The following is a 20768-nucleotide window of genomic DNA, read 5'->3' as shown; positions in this document are numbered from 1 at the left end:
GAATCATGGTTAAAATAAAAATATTTACTCCTTAATTTTCATGTCTTGACAGAGTCATTACAACTATCTGAAATATTTAACAGCATCAAGTACATGATTTTATATTGAACTTGGATAAGAGGAATGAGTTTGTGTTTGTATGTGTATATTCATGTTTGTGTGATACTAAAGCCTGATCCTTTCATTGTAAAGTTGACTAACCTTTTGTCTTTTGGTTTCATCAATTGATGATTGTTGTTTGAATCACTTATTTTTTTTTAGGAACTACAAAGTTATGCATTTCTAATTCCGTCCTTCCTTTTATATTTATTAAGTATAATTCTTTTATAAAGGAGAACTTCTCCTCATCAGTTTGGGCTGTTTGATTACTCTGGAAAGAAAAAGATAAATGCTTAATTCTTTTAAATTGTCAATTTTTAGAGTAAAGAGTTGTTATTTTAATTACTTTTGTGCTTTCAGTGGGTTTTTGGTTTTATTTTTCTGCTTTGTCTTTCATTGTGAGCTCATGAACATTTTTATATTCAGCGAATTACAGTAAATCCTTTCTATGTTTCTTGCTCAGTTTTTTCATTTTGCTATTAGTTTATCCAGTTTTACCACTGGGAGTCCTTTTATATTGGCTCCTATGATTCCAGTGTGTCCCCTTTCCCAGTGTTTCTAATCATCAATGATTCACTGGCATTTATTCAGTGGGAGAATTTCACTATCTCATAAGTGTTGTTATTTTGTGATACTTTCTTTTCAAAGGTTTTTGCTACAGTTAGTTTCTCCATCACCTATTTTGGATAACTCACCTGCCTTTTTAAATGTGGTAGAGACAAATCCTTTTAAGCATCTTACACACCTCTCATTAAAACTTTTACCTGGAAGTGATGTGGAAATAAAGAAGTTTTTAGCCAGCTGTTTGAAATGTAGCAAGGTAAGATTTAAATTCAAGTTACTCTTTTAAAAATAAGTACCAGAAGTCTCTGATAAGTCACTGAAGAGCATAGTGCTATTAGTTTTTGTTTTCAGAATAAAGTATTTTTAAAGATGTCTAGTAAGTTTTTATAATAAGTAAGGAATTTATTTTTACCTTATTAGGTTTTTTTTTTTTTTTTTCTCCATTTAATCAAGATACAGTGAGAGTAGAACTGGGCCAAAAATTGAAAAACTAGGTCCCATCATTTTTATTAATTTTCTGTGATCTGGGGCGGGTCACTTAAACTGTTTATACTATGGTTTCATCAACTGGTAGATAAGTATGGAAATATCTACTACTGTATTACACCTGTCTTAAGGAAAAAGATATGAAAGTGTATATTGAGAATTACAAAATGCTCAATAATTTTATAAAGTATATGGAGCAAGAAAAAAACATTAGGATACCTCTTTATAGTTTTCAGAAAGTCGTTTTAGTCAAAGCTATAGATTAGTGCATCTCAAATTATAGTGGTACATAAATCCTCTAGAGATCTTGCTCATTCTGATTGTGAAGCAGAGGACCTAAAGTAGAACTGGAAATTCTGCATTTTTAACAAAACTCTCAGGGTGATGCTGATGCTGTACAGATGATTAAATTGTAAACTGTGTAATTTTATTTTATAAATAGGAAGAAAAATTATCATTGATTCAATCACTAGATGATGTTACTAGGCAACTGAATTTCACACAAAAGGTAATGCAGATTTCATTTTGTCTTTGTGAGTCCTCTAAATATTGGCTCTGAATTACTTCTCAAATCCTATCCAGGCTTTTGTGTATTATTTTTTAAAGCATGTTATCTTTGAATTCCTTCTCCTTTTTGTCACCTTTCCTCATGAGTAAATTGTCTTAATCTGATCCTTTCTCTGATAGTTGATTCCATCCAAACATTTGTTACCTTCCAGGTCTTCATTAAATAATATATAGTACCTGTCACATGTCAGTTCTTTGCTCTTTTTTTCATCTCACACCTCCTGTCTAAAATGGTGTTTCAGTTCGTATCTTCTAACCTTTTTCCTTCCATACGAGTGTTATGACTTACTCTGATAGGCTTATTATCATTTCAGTCAGAGCTACTACTTTTTGCCTTTAGTCCTTAAAACTGAGGACCTCAGTATCTGATATGTGGCATGGCTTCAGGCAGAAATTGTCCTGAACAACATAGCCCATCAATTTGATTGTGTGTAAGTGAACCACTCCATGCAATTGACTTGCTCTATCCTGGGCTGCTTTATTTCTTAATGTCACAGGAGAAGATTGGGTGGTGAAGAGCCCGACTTAACTAAAAGGTTAAAGATAGTTAAGCTTGCCTTCTGGGCCATGTTAGCTCTAAAATTCTTTTATTCTAATCTTGATTTCCTCAAATTAAAAAAAAAATCTGTGTAGGAAGAGGCTTTGATGTTTTGGAAAGCTGTGATTCCTTTTCTTTAATATCCTTTGTAAATATTGTCATGTTCTAAGGTAATAACATTCACAAGACTTAATTAATATTTTGAATTGAACTCTAATACAGACATTATCAGAAAAAATCCAAGAATTAGATAAGTTGCAGAATGAATGGGCATCACACACAGCTGCATTGTCAAATAAACATTCCCAGGAACTGACAAATGAAAAAGAAAAGGCCTTGCAGGTATGAACATTAAAGAAAATAGAAAATTATTTTGTTGCTGCTGTTAGTCACTTTGTTATAAAAGTAATATATGCTTGTTTTAATATGTTCAAACATTACAGAAGTATATAAAAAAATAAAGTTGCTCCTTAAAATTCTTATTACATAGAGGTAATTTTATAAACATTTTGATATGTGTTTTTCCAGACTTTTCTCTTTATATGTAAATAATATGTCCTTTGTAAATATTTGTTGATATTTACAAATTTAGAAGTATGTAAATCATATATTTGTACATGCATAGTGGGTTTTGGTTGTATTCTGTGCTAATGGGGTCCTACAGTATATATTGATTGTAACTTTTTTCACCTAACATGACATCATAGGTCATTCTTTATCAGTTCAGATATTCCTTTTTAGCGGCTACATAGTATTCATTATTTGGGTATAACGTAAATTAACTACTTACCCTACTGATGTACATTTAAATGCTTCAGTATTTGGCTGATGCAAATAATACTGCAATGAACATTCTTTGTTCCTTGAAGTGAGATTGTAGTGTACCTATATAAGATACTATTGGATATTACAAATATGCTAGCCAAAAAGATTTTACCAAATCTAAAAGATAGGGTATGACAGTACTTATTTCCCCCTATTCTTTTTTTTCATCTTTATGAAGTTTTTAATTTTAATTCCAGTATTGTTAACATACAGTGTTATATTAGTTTTAGGTTTACGATACCGTAATTCAACAATAATATACATTACTCAGTGTTCATCATAAGTGTACTCTTTAATCTCCATCACCTGTTTAACCTATTCCCTCCACCCCACACCCCTGCTCAAATAACCATCAGTTTGTTCTCTATAATTATGAGTCTCTTTTTTGGTTTGTCTTTTTTTCCTTTGTCCATTGCCTTTTCTTCTGAAATTCCACATATGGGTGGAATCGTATGATATTTGTCTTTCTCTGATTGACATATTTTGCTTAACATTGTACTCTGACTCCATCCATCTTGTTACAAATGGCAAGATTTCATTCTTTTTTTTGTGGCTGAACAGTGTTTTGTTATATATATATTTATATCTAATGGAACACACACGCAAACAACCCACATCTTCGTCATCCATCTGTCGGGAGATGCTTGGGCTGCTTCCATAATTTGGCTATTGTAGATAATGCTTCAGTAAACATAGGAGTGCATATATCCTTTTGAATTAGTGTTTTTGTATTCTTCAGGTAAATACACAGTAGTGTGATTACTGGATCTTAGGGCAGTTTTTTTTTTTTTTTTTTAAACCTTTATTTTCCTTAGTAATCTCTACACCCAATCTGGGGCTCGAACCCACAACCCTGAGATCAAGAGTCACATGCTCTTCTGACCGAGCCAGCCAGGAGCCCTTATGGGTGGTTATATTTAAAAAAATTTTTTTAAAGATTTATTTATTTATTTATTTATTTGAGAGCGTGAGTGAGAGAGAATGAGCAGGAAGAACGGCATAGAGAGGGAGAAACAGACTCCCTGCTAGGAGCCCGGATGTGGGTCTCAATCCTAGGACTCTAGGATCATGACCTGATACAAAAGCAGATGCGTAACCAACTGAATCACCCAGGTGCCCTTCTATTTTTAATTTTTTGAGGGACCTCCATACTGTTCTGCAGTGGCTGCACCAGTTTACATGAGGTTCACGAAGGTTCATTTTTCTCCACATCTTCACCAACACTTTGTTTGTTGTTAGCTGCTTTATGTGTTTGGGTGCTCCCCAAGTATGTTGGGTGCGTAATAAAATATATGTTGGGTACGTAATTATCTACAATTTTCATATCTTCTTGTTGGATTCTCTCCTTAATAAATTATACAGTGTCTTTGTCTCTTGTTATAGTCTTCGTTTTATTTCTTTTTTTTTTCTTTTTCAAGTTTTTATTTACATTCAAGTTAGTTAACATATAGTACAATATTGGTTTCAGGAGTTGAATTTAGGGATTTATCATATACATATAAAACTCAGTACTTATCATAAGAAGTGTCCTCCTTAATACCCATCACCCACTTAGCCCATCTCCCACGCACCTCCCTCCATCAACTCTCAGTTTGTTCTCTATCATTAGGAGTCTCTTATGGTATACTTCCTTCTCTCTTTTCTACTCCCTTCCCCTATGTTCATCTGTTTTGTTAGTAAATTGCACGTATGAATGAAATCATATGGTATTTGTCTTTCTCTGACTGACTTACTTCACTTAGTATAATGCACTCTAGCTCCACCCACATCATTGCAAGTGGCAAGGTTTTATTCTTTTTGGTGGCTGAGTAATATTCTGTTGTGTATATATGCCACATTTTCTTTATACATTGATCATTTGGTGGATATTTGCTCTCTTACCACAGTTTGGCTCTTGTTGATAAGTCTTTGTTTTAAAGTGGAATACCAGTTTATACTGCCATTCTGAGGGTGTATGATTATAATGCACACATTTTCATATGCGTCTTGACCACCTGGATATTCTCATAGGAAGTTCAAGAATTCTCTTGCTTATTTGAATCTTTAGCCCATTTTTATTTTTGTTTATTTTTAAAGATTTTTTTTTTTTAAGAGAGAGAAGGGGAGAGTGAGCGAGCATGAGAGAGAGAGAGAGCACAACCTGGGGGAGTAGCAGAGACAGAAAAAAGCAGACTGCGCTGAGTCTGGAGCCCAATGTGGGGCTTCATCCCAAGACCCTGTTGTGTCCTGAAGCGAAGTGAGATGCTTAACCAACTGAGCCACTGAGGTGCTCCTAGCCCATTTTTAAATTAGACTATTAGTATTTTACTTACAGATTTGTCTGATCTGGACATGAGTCCTTTGTCAGATATATTGTATTTAACTTTTTAATCTGGAGTATATTTTTGTGGAGTACAATATGAGATAGGTATTTCTTGATATCAAGTCAGTCATTTGTTCTAATACCATATATTCCACTGATTTAAAATGCAACCTTTAATATATTCTAAATTCCTTTGTATATTTGAGCTTGTTTTGGAGTGTTCGGGGGAACTAATATCTTTTGGGTTTTTTTTTTTTTTTTTTTTTCCTTTTGGGATTTTCTAACCCAGAAGAGAGAATATCTTTTCATTTATTCAGGTCTTATTTAAAACATGCTTATAGTTTGCCTTTTATTTCCCTCTGTTTTCTTTCTTTGTTCCTTTTCTTCTTTTTAATTTTTTTTACAGTTCTTACTAAATTTTTTTGCCTAAGAGATTTTACAGTTTTTTGCTCTATAAATTGGACTGTGTCCCACCACTATGATAACTTTCTGATTGTTGCTGTTGTGCATTAATGTCATACTCATTAATTGTACATTATATATACCGATTCTGATAGATTTAGGGCTGATTGTCTTAGGTTTTTCAGGTAGATATATAATGTATAAAAATGGTAATTTTTTAAAAATTAATGTCTTTTTTTCTTGTATAGAAAAATGCTAAATAGTAGTGGAATCCTTTCCTCATTCTATTCTTTTTTTGATAAATAAAATATCTCCTTTTTTTTTTTAAGATTTTATTTATTTATTTGACAGAGATCACAAGTAGGCAGAGAGGCAGTTGTGGGGGGGAGTAGGCTCCCTGCTGAGCAGAGAGCCCGATGCAGGGCTTGATCCCAGGACCCTGAGACCATGACCTGAGCCGAAGACAGAGGCTTAACCCACTGAGCCACCCAGGCGCCCCACAATATCTCATCTTTAAGAATGATGTTTGCTGTACATCTGAGAAAGTTGTCTTTTGTTCTGGGGTCTGAGAGTTAATCCAAAGAGTGCTAAGTTAGATGAAGTGATTTTGAGGGATTTAATCAAATAATCATGTCATTTTTCCACTTTAATGTAATAAATGATAATGGATTTTTTTTTTTTTTGGAGAGAGAGCTGGTATGTGGGGAGGGTTTGGTACTGGGAAGGGCAGAGGAAGAGGAGAGAGAATCTTAAGCAGGCTCCATGCTCAGTGGAGAACCTGATTCAGGGCTCAATTTCATGACCCTGAGATCATGGCCTGAGCTGAAATCAAGAGTCAGATACTTAACCGACTGAGCCACCCAGGTGCTCCATAGGCGGTGATTTTAAAATTTTAGTGTGTAGCAGAATTACCTGCAGTGAACAAAGTAGAAAATGTACATGTTGTAGTTGTATCTCTCACACTTCCTTTCCTTTTTTTTTTTAAACAAAAACTCCAAAATTCTAATATCACTGGAATAAAACAAGTCCTTTATTTTTGTTGCCTTTGTTGCCTTCAGTGTGTTTAATTACCTTCTTCAACAGTTACATTAGCATCTTTCCCAGTTAACTCTTTATTCTTGATTGCTCCTTCAGGGTTTTCTTCCCACCTTCATTTTCAGTCTTTTTTGAACTTTTTCTGTTTTTCTCTCTTTTATTGCCTTCTCCCTCCTTTCCATTTTTCAAAAAATGAGAGAATTTTAAAGTAGTTATATAAAATTCTATGTATATATTATACACACACACACACACACACTTCTATATATAATATATATAAAATTCCAAGTATTTTGTGAGGGAGACACTCCCCTGTTCTTTTAAGAATTTTTGAATAGGTACTTTTTTGGAATGTAATTTTGCAACTTACATCACATTTTGTATTTGTTTTTATTTTTGTTTTTTTTTTTTTCTTTTTAACTAGGCTCCACACCCAACATGACATAAACCTACTGAGCCACCCAGGCACCCCTGTTTACATTTTTTGACCTATAGTTGATCATAAATAATCTGAATTTTGGATGTATGTCTGTGTACAAAAGCAATCATAGATTTATTTCTAATTGTGAAAAATTGGAAAGTCCCTACCCATAGTAATGCAGGGTTTAAATGAATTATAGTATATCCATAGAATGGAATATTGTACAGCTATTAAAGTGTTTACAGAGTTTTTTTAATGCTCTGAAAAGGTACAAATGCAGGGTATCGGGATGGCTCAGTTGGTTGAGCGTCTGACTCTTGATTTTGGCTCAAGTCATGATCTCAGGGTCATGGGATTGAGCCCTGCGTCAGGCTCTGCATTCAGCTCAGAGTCTGCTTGTCCCTCTACCTCTGTTTCTCCCCTGAGCGCTATCTCTAAAATAAAATCTTAAAACAAAAAGAAAAGGTACAAATGCCAAGGAATAAAAAGTACGATTAAGTTGTATCAGTGGTTTGGTCTTAAACTTAAAATATGTTAGTTAAACTTAATGTATATTGTATGTGTATGGGTGATGTCAATATAAATATATTAGCAATATATAGTCCCAAAATAAATATACTACAAATATTTATAAATACTTTAAGTGACTCCCTGGATGAGATTATTGGTTATTTGTAATTTTCTTTGTGCATTTAAGAGTATGTATAACTTTCATAATCCAAAAAAATACTTTGAAAGGTACTTAGGATTTGATAGTGTTCATCAACAGAAATGATAAACAGACTAGTGGTATGATTCAAACAGGCACAAGAGATTACACAGTTATAACCACATTCAAATTTTATCTTGGTTAAATGTTGCTACTAAATGAAAGACTGAACTAATGAATAATACCTTGTTAATTTTAAAATTTTAGAGTTTTTTGTTATTAAAAATATACATTGTTGTAAAAAAATGAAATAATATAATGGTATTTAAAATGAATACTGGAAATTCCCTATGTACCTGCTCATTTTTTTTTTTAAACACAAATAGGTTTACACTATACTATTTTGCAGTTTTTTAACCTAATCATATATGATTCTTCCCTTAACTTGAAGACTGTCCTTCTAAATATATGAGGGTTTTACAGAAGCAGGAATTAAGGACAAAATCATAATGGTAAATTTGCCTTTGTTGACCTTTCTTCTTCATGAAATCCATAATTGAAAATAGATCCTCTTTAAAACAGGGAAATGTTATAATCACGTCAAAGAATAACTAAGATTAATTTTTCTTCAAATCTTCCTGTATTTTATTTATTTTTTTTTTTTTGGTGTTGTTGTTTTGAATTTTGGTACTATATTTTTATTATATAATAGGCACAGGTCCAGTACCAACAGCAGCATGAACAACAGAAAAAAGATTTAGAAATCCTCCATCAACGAAACATCCAGCAACTACAAAACAAATTATCTGAGTTAGAAACAGCTAATAAAGACTTAACCGAAAGGAAATATAAAGGAGACTCTACCATCAGAGAACTTAAAACAAAACTGTCTGGTGTTGAAGAGGTATTGAACTTTGGGTTTGTTTCCCTCTACCCCCAATTTAAAATAACATTTTAATTTGGTGACTTTATTACTTTTGTAATACTTCTGATGCTTTTCAAGGTTGTCTTGGTGGTATTAGGGTAATCAGATGTTGCAAAAAAAACTTGAGAATCTAAAATCTGGTGAAAAGGGATAATTCAGAACAGAACTGAGGTAAATTTGGATATTTTTAGTTATGGTCTTGAGCACTTCATTGACACCGCCTTTAGATTTTTCAGTGTACTTTTGATTTCCACACTGTCTATAGCTCAGCATATTCAGTCTTGACAGGACTGGTTCGTTCAGCCTACTTAACATGTCAGACAATTATATGAAGTTGTGTCTAATAACAATGATATTAGTAATTATAATAACTAAGGCATACTGAACACATGCTATGTGAAAGGTGCTGTTTAATTGCTTTACATATATTAACCCATTTAGTTCTTATAACAATGCTTTTAGGGGCGCCTGGGTGGCTCAGTGGGTTAAAGCCTCTGCCTTCGGCTCAGGTCATGATCTCAGGGTCCTGGGATCGAGCCCCACATCGGGTTCTCTGCTCAGTGGGGAGCCTAGCCTGCTTCCTCCTCTCTCTCTGCCTGCTTCTCTGCTTACTTGTGATCTCTCTCTGTCAAATAAATAAATAAAATCTTTAAAAAATAAAAAAAAAAACCCAACACCACCAACAAAAAACGATGCTTTTAAAGAAGGTACTATTATTCCCATTTTGCAGATGATGAACTAAGGCACAGAGAGGTTAAGTAACTTGTCTAAGGTCACATAGTAAGTGGAAGAGCAAGGATTGGAATCCTCTTATTTGCTTGTCTTTAGTATTCCCTTGTTCTTTCAGGCAACAGAGACATTTTGAAAATCTTGCTATAGTGACACATTATTGATGGTTTGGCCCTGATGATAGATTCCTTCCTAGCATTATACATTATTATCATGAATTAATCAGAAAATGCAGATTTTGTTAAGTCCATCATATTGAAATACAAACAACACCAGTGTTGCTCAAGCTTATGATACTTCCCACTCCATTTCACCAGTCTCTTGTGCTTAGGAAACTCTAAAGCTTGACTGATTTTATGTTCAGATTCTCAGTATTCTGCCCCAATAGGTATTTTTAGTGTATCCTCCCTGCTCCCTTTACTGTATCCTCCCTGCTCCCTTTACCCTTCATAGTAGTTTGTAAAATATTGTAGCCTTCCTAGTACATTGGATAGTCATTATAATGCTATATGACTTCTTTTATCTTAGGTCTGAAATTGGCTACTTTATAAACAGTGTGCTCTGTTACATGGGTTTTATATAATCTAATCAAAATATTTCTTCCAATATTTGCATAAGACTTGAAAATTATGAGTCCTGGGAATTAAAAAAAAATTTAGTTGTTGTATAGTCAAATATTAGCTTCACTACAATATAGTGATTCAACACTTCCATACATCACAACAACTACATTCCTTATCTCCATCACCTATTTCACCCATCCCCCTGGCCACCTCCCCTTGGTAACCATCAGTTTGTTTTTAATAGTTAAGAGTCTGTTTCTTGGGGCACCTGGGTGGCTCAGTCAGTTAAGCATCTGCTTTTGGCTCAGGTCATGATCTCAGGGTCCTGGGATCGAGTCTGGCATTTGGCTGTCTGCTCAGTGGGGAGTCTGCTTTCCTCCTTCTCCCTCTGCCCCTCCCCCTGCCCGCTTGTGCTCTCTTTCTCTCTAATAAATTTTAAAAAATAATAAAAAATACAAAAAAACAAAAGGAGTCTGTTTCTTGGCTCTTTTTTTTTTCCTTTGCTCATTTGTTTTTTAAATTCCACATATGAGTGAAATTATATGGTATTTGTCTATCTCTGACTGACTTCACTTAGCATTTTAAACTCTCTAGCTACATCTGTGTTGTTGCACTGGGGACTTTTTTTTTAAACTTCTGAGTATTATTACCTAATCATGTTAAATTTATCTTTTAAGCATTAGTTCCCTGAATATAATTGCTGCCATTTATTATTTACTGTGTGCCAGGCATTATGCTAAGCAATTTGCATTAAGGTTTTTATGAAGATGAAGTGAAGTGATTTATGAAGTATTTATTATTTCTGTTTTACAAATGAGGGAACTGAGATTTAGGGAGGTTAAGTAATTCCCAAGATTACACTAGAGTACCCTGATTGGTATACAAGTCTGTCTGATAGCAGGGTTTACTTCTAGAACTACTATGGCATATTACTATAAAATTATTTTGTAAAGTTTTGTTAAAAATGAAAGTTATCTAGGAATACCTATATCCTGGATTTGTGTATACTGGCAGTATTTTGTTGGTATTACCTGATTATAAAGTGATGTGTCATAAATTTTTAAAAATCTGTTTTTAATTAACAATTATATTTACTTGGTTTTGTTGTAAAAAGTGAACCAAGAGGAAATCCAGAAGTGTTAACATATTTGTTGACATGGAAAGATATTTGTAATATATAAAGAAGGTTGATTATAAAACTGTACAGTATGAGCACTTTTTAAGAAATTGGTGTGTATAAACAGAGCAAAATATTAACTGTGGATCATGGTTGTCACCCTTGTCCATTGCAGAGCTCTTAAACACCCTAGTTCCCAGGCCATACCGCTTGCTAACTTATAAATAAGACACTCTTGGGGATGGTACCAGGCATCAGTGGGATTTTAAAGCTCTCTAGGTGATTTCAATATGCATACTAGCTTGAGAACCACTGCCTACATGTTAGAATGATAGGGCTTTTATTTATTTATGTTTTTGAAATCTATTAAAATGGGCATTTATTACCTAAGTGTTTTTTTTTAAGTGTAAATTTTGAGCTACCAGAAAATCCTTATTACTAGTTTTTAAAAGTTGTAGTAATTTATTCATAAATCAGGATTATTTTCCTTGTTGTCATTGAACTAGATATTAGTGTATCTTACAATTATATTTCAAGTCTACAAGTTACATACACCTTTAGAGTGACTTCTATTTTTTTTAAAAGTTACTAGAACTTTAAAATATTACTTTCTTAAAAAATTTTTTAAACCTCTTAATTATAAGTAACCAGAGTAGCCAACTTATCTTTTTCATACTGCATCATTTTTTTTCTTCCTGTAGGAGCTCCAGCGGGCTAAGCAAGAAGTCCTCTCTTTGCGAAGAGAGAATTCTACACTAGACGCAGAATGCCACGAGAAAGAAAAGCATATTAATCAGTTACAAACAAAAGTGGCTGTTTTAGAACAGGAAATCAAGGATAAGGACCAACTTGTTTTAAGAACAAAAGAAGCATTTGATACAATCCAGGAACAAAAGGTCTATTTAAACATTTTTTAAACAAATTGGTGATCACATTTACAAGTGATGCTTTTCTTAAACACAAACATCCTATTAATTATTCATGTTTTAAAAAATATGTATCAGGTGGCTTTAGAAGAGAATGGTGAGAAAAATCAGGTACAACTAGGAAAACTTGAAGCTACAATAAAATCATTATCAGCGGAACTTCTTAAGGTTTGTTTTTTAAAAAATAATAGAATATTGAGTTTTCTTGGGTTAAGTAGAAAGATATATATATGAAGCTCTTTTACAGGCAAATGAAATTATCAAGAAGCTACAGGGGGATCTGAAAACTTTAATGGGTAAATTGAAACTGAAGAATACAGTAACTATTCAGCAAGAGAAGCTTTTGGCTGAGAAGGAAGACAAACTACAAAAGGAACAAAAAGAATTACAAGATGTTGGACAGTCTCTCCGAATTAAAGAGCAAGAGGTAGTGAATATTTTATATTTTTGCACGTGTGACTATTTGCAAAGTATAACATTTTCTCAGACATACTTTTAAAATTTCTACTTTATTATATTAGAGAAGAGCTTTAGCTTTTCTCCCCCCAAAAAGAACATGACTAGCTTCAACAGAAGTTAACTTACTTCAATTTGAAAAGTTGGTTATTATGGCTCAGATACCTTCAGTATTCATATACATGTACAGTATATGTGTATATATGTATATACATATAGTGTTACACAGTTGAGCTGTAATTAACTTTTTCTTTTTAATAGTAGTTAATAGTAATTAATTAATAGAAATACATTTGTTCAGTTTTTATTTAGCCTTTATTATACTTATGAGGATTGACATTTCAGGTGTGCAAATTACAAGAACAGTTAGAAGCTACCGTTCAAAAGCTTGAAGAAAGCAAACAACTTCTAAAAAATAATGAAAAATGTAAGTGTTTTATGTTTTTATGTAAATGAGGTTTGTAATTGTGTTCTTACTCTGAAAATTGTTTTTGAATTCATAGAAGTAAATCAAGATATTGCTACATCCAAAAAATTTATTTTAAATATATTGTTTTGATGTTTTTGCTATAATAACTTGTATATCAGCTGCCCTGTAAAACTGTTATCATTATAAAGAAAACCATATTACATGTGTCAGTAACCCAAAATTAAGTGTTGAAAATATTGACTATAATTTAAATTCACCAAACTTCTTTATTACTTTATTTTAATTGCTGTATTTATCTAATAGTAATAACATAATTATTTGAAACTAAAGTGTAAGATTAAGCCTTTAACATTTTTTTGGTTTTTGTATTGGTTATCAGACAAGAGTGTGAACTTCAAATAAACTGTAAGATATTCTAGAAATGAAAGCCTTCAAAGAGATCCTTGACTAGCAGAAATGTATGCTTCTGATAGTAATAGAATAAGGAGTTCTCTGTGGCAGTTGCTAAAATAAGAGTCTTTAATGGCAAAAATTGAGGTGAACCTATATTTTCCTGTGATATAAGATAGTTTTAAAGACTTGAAATTTTAAAAATCTCAATATGATTTTTAGATGTTTGAAGTTATTAGAAAAATTAGTCAAAATTCTTTACCTTGTTTTGTTCTTTTATTTAAGTAATCACATGGTTAAATAAAGAACTAAATGAAAATCAGCTAGTGAGAAAGCAAGATGGATTGGGACCTTCTACCACTCCACCTGTACATTCTAGCAGCAACATAATCAGAAGTGGGATTTCTCCTAACTCAAATGTGGTATGTTTTAAATTAAGACTTGAGTGGTCTTAGTAAATTACCTAAAACTAAAATATTCCCAGACTGTGAGGAAGTCTTCATGACTTCAGGTGCTGGTACAAATATGGCTAGAGTCCTATAACTGTTAGCACTGAGGTAAAGTTTAAGTCCCACTTGGAAGTGGGACATACAGGTATACTTGCTCTTAACAAAGAGGCTGTATTTCAAGGGCACACTTATTTTTAAAATTTAATTGGATATAGAAATCATTCAGTAATAACCAGAGTAATGCCAAATGTTCTGAAGAAGGGAGTACTCTAGGGACCTTAAGAAGGAAGAACAGAGTTTGGGCTTAAGTTTGAAACTATGATAGAAGAAGCATAAACTGATGCTGAGTGAAATAAGTCAAGCAGAGAGAGTCAACTATCATATGGTTTCACTTATTTGTGGAACATAAGATATAACATGGAGTACATGGGGAGATGGAGAGAAGAAGGGAGTTGAGGGAAATTGGAGGGGGAGATGAACCATGAGAGACTATGGACTCTGAAAAACAATCTGAGGGGTTTGAAGGGAGGGGTGGGAGGTTGGGGGAGCCTGGTGGTGGGTATTATGGAGGGCACGGATTGCATGGAGCACTGGGTGTGGTGCATAAACAATGAAATCTGTTACACTGAAAAGAAATTAAATTTTAAAAAATTGCCAAAAAAAAAAAAAAGCAGCAGCAGCATAAGCTGAACTCTATTTGAAAAAGAAAAGAGAAAGAAATGTCCTTTTATCAGCCTGTCAGCTCTAGATTCTAGAAGGAATTAAGTTATGATATCTAAGCTTTCTATCTCCTAAGACCAGGTCTTTTGCTTTCTCCTTGCAAGAAATTAGAGAGGAGAAAAAGAACAGCAGCTCTTTACATCTGGGAGCAAGGCCCTGGTGTTGCTAGGAGAGCTGGCCTGACTCATAACTAGGTCTTGGGGCTCTTCTGTTGAACATAAATAATTTCACAGAATATCAACATCAGGCAAGGCCACTCTGTGACTGTGACAGATCAAGACAAGAACAAGACCACCTCATAATCATATCTGAACACAATTTTAAAAATGAAAAATGCTAAACCATAGAATGGGCAAGCATCCTCCTATCCCGGCTAACATGATTGACTGTTCCTTCTTTACCAATTACAGTTTTGGCCTTAATAAAATATTCCTCCCGACTTACCTAATAATATTTATTTCAGATGATCAGTCATACAATTATCCTCATTTCCAGATAGCGTCTGATCCACAACAAAGCTACACTTTATTAAACTCTCTTAAACCACCTAACATGTAAGTCCCTTTTAACACCTGTGTACTGCCACATCCTTACTATGTTTCCCACGATATGCAGTCTCCGTTGTTTGTAAGGAGCAATAAACCCACCTTGTATACCTATAGATGTGTTTCTGGTAGTTTTTGATTGGAGAGCATTGGGAGAGGATTTAAAATGCACATATCTAATTGAATTTTAAATCTATACTAGTAAATCAGATTGTATTTGATGTTTAAAAAAAGGAATATATTTTTGCTAAATTGGGAAAAGGTGTGAAAAGAAGTGCCCAGTACTGAATTACAAACTTGAAAAACTTAACATGCTTACCCTTCATGACTTATGATAAATAGCTATGTAGATGTTTTTTGTCTTGCAGCCAGTGATGTATACAATTGTTTCTTAAGGTTTGTGTTTCCGTTGTTCTCTTTTAGTCTTTAGGTGACATTGGTTAATGGTGTTGCCGCCATATTGAAACTTAGTGGCAAAGCAAATTATGGTCTGAATTAGTCTGTGTAAGAACATGTATCTTGTTCTCATTCTGGCAGAAAATTATTTTTATTTTATGTCTGATTGGCTTATTGATCTATGACTCCACCCTACGCCCATTCCCCCTTTTCAGGAATGGAAGACCTATAGAGAACCAGGATGGTTCAGAGAGGTCGTTGTTTGAACTCAGTTCAAAGACAGGTCCAGTCGCTTATTTTGCTAAGCTTGTACAGCCACTCTTTAGAAAACTTAAAGGTATCCTAGCCTCATGCTATTATAATAAAGCAGAGTTTCATAGTGTCATGATAAAATTGGCCTCTAAGATAGTGCTTTTAAGTATTAGTATTATAACAAAAAATATCCCATCCTTAACCTTTTTATGTTTTTATTTTTAGGTTGATGGTAGACTTCCTTACCCAACTTGTGGGATTGGTTATCCTGTCTCCTCTGCATTTGCATTCCAAAATACCTTTCCTCATCCTATATCTGCCAAAAATACCATCCACCCAATTTCAGGACCAAAGGTAGAAAAATTAACTAATAACTTTTTTGGGGGAAATATAGCAATTTATTAACAAACATTTTTTTTTCTTGAAGATTAGCCTTTGGTCAGTTGCTAAGTATTAGGTAATACATAAATATATTCCCAAATATCTAGTTTATGCTTACAGGAAATACAGTCTGTACTATATGGTATTTCTTGAGTCACTCTGGTTTGTAAAAAGCTGACATCATTCTGCTTACATTTTTTTTTATTCCCATTCAGCCTCTTTTTCCACTTTATTCATTCTTGATTACAACTCTGAAGCCTAACTAGCATCACTGACTTCATACTGTTGATATATTAGCTCTGGTGACATTTTTGGATTCTGTTGCCAGTGTTTATTCTTTCTTTCTTTCTTTAAAGATTTTATTTATTTATTTGACAGCAGTGAGAGAGGGAATATAAGCAGGGGAAGTGGGAGAGGGAGAAGCAGGCTTCCCACTGAGCAGGGAGCCCAATGTAGGGCTCGATCCCAGGACCCTGGGATCATGACCTCAACAACTAAGCCACCCAGGTACCCCTGTTGCCAGTGTTTAAAGGTCTGATAAGGCAGACTTATAGCATATTCTAAAATGTAGTTCTGGCAACATTATCTTAAATAGCATAACCTAGCATTTCCTCCAGTGTGATCTATTTGCTAAGGCTTTTTTCTATCCCCTTGAGTTTTTCATCATCGTTAGTACTAATGTCTTAGGAGTACTAATGTCTTAGGTGTATATGTTTTCATATATATTATAATTTTACATAATTTAATCTGCTCAGACCAGCCACTGATTCTTTTTCTTTCCTAACATTAGGTGAAAATTGATTTTTTATAAATTATAGAGACAAGTAAATGTTTTTGAAAGAGTTTTTTTTTAAAGATTTATTTATTTAAGGGGTGCCTGGGTGGCTCAGTGGGTTAAAGCCTCTGCTTTCAGCTCAGGTCATGATCCCAGGGTCCTGGGATCGAGCCCCGCATCAGGCTCTCTGCTCGGCGAGGAGCCTGCTTCCTCCTCTCTCTCTGCCTGCCTCTCTGCCTACTTGTGATCTCTCTGTCAAATAAATAAATAAAATCTAAAAAAAAAAAGAAGAAAAAAATTTTATTTATTTATTTTAGAGAGAGAATGTGTGCATGAGGAGCGGGGGCAGAGGGAAAGGGAGAGAATCTCAAACTGACTGCTCCCTGAGCATGGAGCCTGATGTGGTACTCAGTCCCATCACCCTGAGATCATGACTTGAGCCGAAATCAAGAGTCAGATGCTTAACTGACTCAGCCATCCCGGTGTCCCTGAAAAGAATATTTTGAATTGAGGACTTTGAGATTGTTCTTATAAATCCTTTATCAAATTAGTTTTGGGCTGCCCTAAAAATAAGCTGTGTTGCTTAGCCTATGCTTCTTTTTAACTTTTTGAGCCTGAGAATTCTCAGTGAAATGAGAATTAAACCTGAGTTTTTATGCTTTGAATATCATTATGTAAAGAGTATTTAGGTGCATTTAGTTGGCTTTTCTTGCATTGTCTGTTAAAGAGTATCAGATGTGTGTATTTAAAGGAGTACTATTTTTTTTTACAATGTTACCTAATGCTTGTACTGTTAACTTTGTCCATATTTTATTTTTTAATTTTAATTCCAGTATAATTAACATACAGTATTAATTTCACGTATACAATGTAGTTATTCAGCAGTTATATATATTACTCAGTGTTCATCAAGATAAGTGTATATTTAATCCCCTTCATTGAGTTCACCCATTCCGCCACCTACCTCCCCTCATTTTATCTTCTACAGTTTGTTTTTTGTTTTTTTTTCCCTTTGTTTTATTTCTTAAATTCCACATATGAGTGAAATCATGTGGTTTTTGTTTTTCTTTGACTTATTTCACATACTGTTATACCCTTCAGTTCCTTCCATGCTTTCCAAATGGCAAGATTTCATACTTTCTTTAATGGCTGGACAGTATTACATTGTACATATACCACGTTATCTTGATCCATTCATCTATCAATGGACACTTGGGCTCCAGAATTTGGCTATTGTAAATAATGCTGCTATAAATGTGGGGGTGTATATATCTTTTCAAATTAGTGTTTTCTTATTCTTTGTGTAAATACCCAGTAGTGGAATTACTGGATCATATGCTATTCTATTTTTAGTTTTTTGAGGAACCTCCATATTATTTTACCGAGTGGATGCATCAGTTTGCATTCTCACCAACTGTGTGTGAGGTTCCTTTTTCTTTACATCCTTGCCAACGCTTGTTTCTTGAATACTATGTTCCTTAATGAATATCAATGTTCTCAAATGTGATTGCATGTTGGATCAATTTTTTTCTTGAGAATTATGATTGAATTGCTTTTTCATTCTATTTTAAGTTTTTATTTTAATTACAATTAGTTAAATGCAGTATTATTAGTTTTAGGTATACAATATAGTAATTTATCAGTTCTATATATCACTTGGTGCTCAAGTGATCACAAGTACACTCCTTAATCTTCATGAACTCTTTAACCCTATTTAACCCCAACACCCTCCCCCTGGTAACCATCAGATTATTCTCTGTAATTAAAAGTCTGTTTTTGTTTTGACACACACACTCTCATTTTTTTATTTGCTTGTTCTCTTTCTTAAATTCTATGTATGAGTGAAATTGTATGGTATTTGTCTTTGACGTATATTTATCTTAGCATTCTATTCTCTAGCTCCATCCATGTCATTGCAGTTGGCAAGATTTCATTCTTTTTTTTTTTTTTTAAAAGATTTTATTTATTTATTTGTCAGAGAAAGAGAGGGAGAGAGAGCGAGCACAGGCATACAGGATGGCAGGCAGAGGCAGAGGGAGAAGCAGGCGCCCTGACGAGCAAGGAGCCCAATGTGGGTCTTGATCTCAGGACCCCGAGATCATGACCTGAGCTGAAGGCAGCTGCTTAACCAACTGAGCCACCCAGGCGTCCCGCAAGATTTCATTCTTTATATGGCTGAATACTATTGCATTATATAGATATACCACATCTTTTCCATTTGTCAACTCATGGATACTTGGACTGTTACCCTATCTTGGCTATTATATATAATGCTGCTATACACATAGGGATGCGTGTATCCCTCTGAATTAGTGTTTTTGTATTCTTTGGGTAAATATCCAGTAGTACAGCTGGATCATAAAGTAGTTCTATTTTTAACTTTTTGAGGGACTTCCACACTGTTTTTCAAATTGTTTTTTTTTTTTTTTTAATCTTAAACAGCTTTCCAGGAATATATGTATATATATATAATGTCCAAAGTGAGGATAAAAAATACTACACATACTTTCCAGATAGTTGCCTAGTTTATAGGTCTAAATATGACTTACAAGATTACCTTTATAGTTTTTCTAGAATTGGAGGAATCATTATAGCAAGGATGTTCCTGAATATAAGAGCTAGACTTTCAGGGTTTCCTATATCACTGATCTCCATATCCTTTTGATTATGTATCCCCAAAAGTTAAAAAACAAAAACAACCTAAAACAAATAAAACATGTTGAGCTTGAGTCTAGTGAATATTTATTTGTGAATTATATGCATATACTATTCAACTACTATATTATGTACAGTATAGTTTAGTGGTTAAGAAGGTGGAATCTGATGTTAGGGTTTAAATCTTTTTTTTTTTAATTAACATAAAATGTATAATTAGCCCCAGGGGTACAGGTCTATGAATCACCAGGTTTACACACTTCACAGCACTCACCATAGCACATACCTTCGCCAATGTCCATAACCCCACCACCCTCTCCCTATCCCCCTCTTCCCAGCAACCCTCAGTTTGTTTTGTGAGATTAAGAGTCTCATGGTTTATCTCCCTACCAATCCCATCTTGTTTCATTTATTCCTTTCCTAACCCCCAAACCCCCCACGTTGCCTCTCAACTTCCGCATATCAGGGAGATCATATTATAATTGTCTTTCTCTGATTGACTTATTTCGCTAAGCATAATACCCTCTAGTTCCATCCCCGTCATTGCAAATAGCAAGATTTCATTTCTTTTGATGGCCGCATAGTATTCCATTGTGTATATATATACCACATCTTCTTTATCCATTCATCTGTTGATGGACATCTCGGTTCTTCCATAGTTTGGCTATTGTGGACATTGCTGCTATAAACATTCAGGTGCACATGCCCCTTCGGATCACTCCCATTTGTATCTTTAGGGTAAATACCTAATAGTGCAATTGCTGGGTCATAGGGTAGCTCTATTTTCAACTTTTTGAGGAAACTCCATGCTGTTTTCCATAGTGTTTGCACCAGCTTGCATTCCCACCAACAGAATAGGACAGTTCCCTTTTCTCCCCATCCTCACCAGCATCTGTCATTCCCTGACTTGTTAATTTTAGCCATTCTGACTGGTGTGAGGTGGTATCTCCTTGTGGTTTTGACTTGTATTTCCCTGATGCTGAGTAATGTGGAGCACTTTTTCATGTGTCTGTTGGCCATCTGGATGTCTTCTTTGCAGAAATGTCTGTTCATGTCCTCTGCCCATTTCTTGATTGGATTGTTTGTTCTTTGGGTGTTGACTTTGCTAAGCTCTTTATAGATTTTGGATACTAGCCCTTTATCTGATATGTCGTTTGCAAATATCTTCTCC

General features: G+C 34.1%; 1 protein-coding gene across 1 annotated transcript in view; it reads left to right on the top strand.

Moving 5' to 3' along the window:
* LOC111143656 (SAS-6 centriolar assembly protein) overlaps window positions 1–20768 on the top strand; it is a 48410-nt gene that overhangs the window by 8336 nt on the left and 19306 nt on the right. The window contains exons 5-14 of the mRNA XM_022497475.1: window positions 748–919; window positions 1592–1657; window positions 2477–2596; window positions 8601–8792; window positions 11924–12118; window positions 12227–12316; window positions 12396–12575; window positions 12950–13031; window positions 13710–13846; window positions 16012–16140. Coding sequence (XP_022353183.1) covers window positions 748–919; window positions 1592–1657; window positions 2477–2596; window positions 8601–8792; window positions 11924–12118; window positions 12227–12316; window positions 12396–12575; window positions 12950–13031; window positions 13710–13846; window positions 16012–16140 — 1363 coding nt within the window. The remainder of the gene's footprint in view (window positions 1–747; window positions 920–1591; window positions 1658–2476; window positions 2597–8600; window positions 8793–11923; window positions 12119–12226; window positions 12317–12395; window positions 12576–12949; window positions 13032–13709; window positions 13847–16011; window positions 16141–20768) is intronic.

This window comes from Enhydra lutris, unplaced genomic scaffold (genome assembly GCF_002288905.1).
Source record: "Enhydra lutris kenyoni isolate GAN:26980312 unplaced genomic scaffold, ASM228890v2 scaffoldscaffold9, whole genome shotgun sequence".
NCBI classification, from domain to species: domain Eukaryota; kingdom Metazoa; phylum Chordata; class Mammalia; order Carnivora; family Mustelidae; genus Enhydra; species Enhydra lutris.
This window is presented reverse-complemented; position numbering and strand designations above follow the sequence as displayed.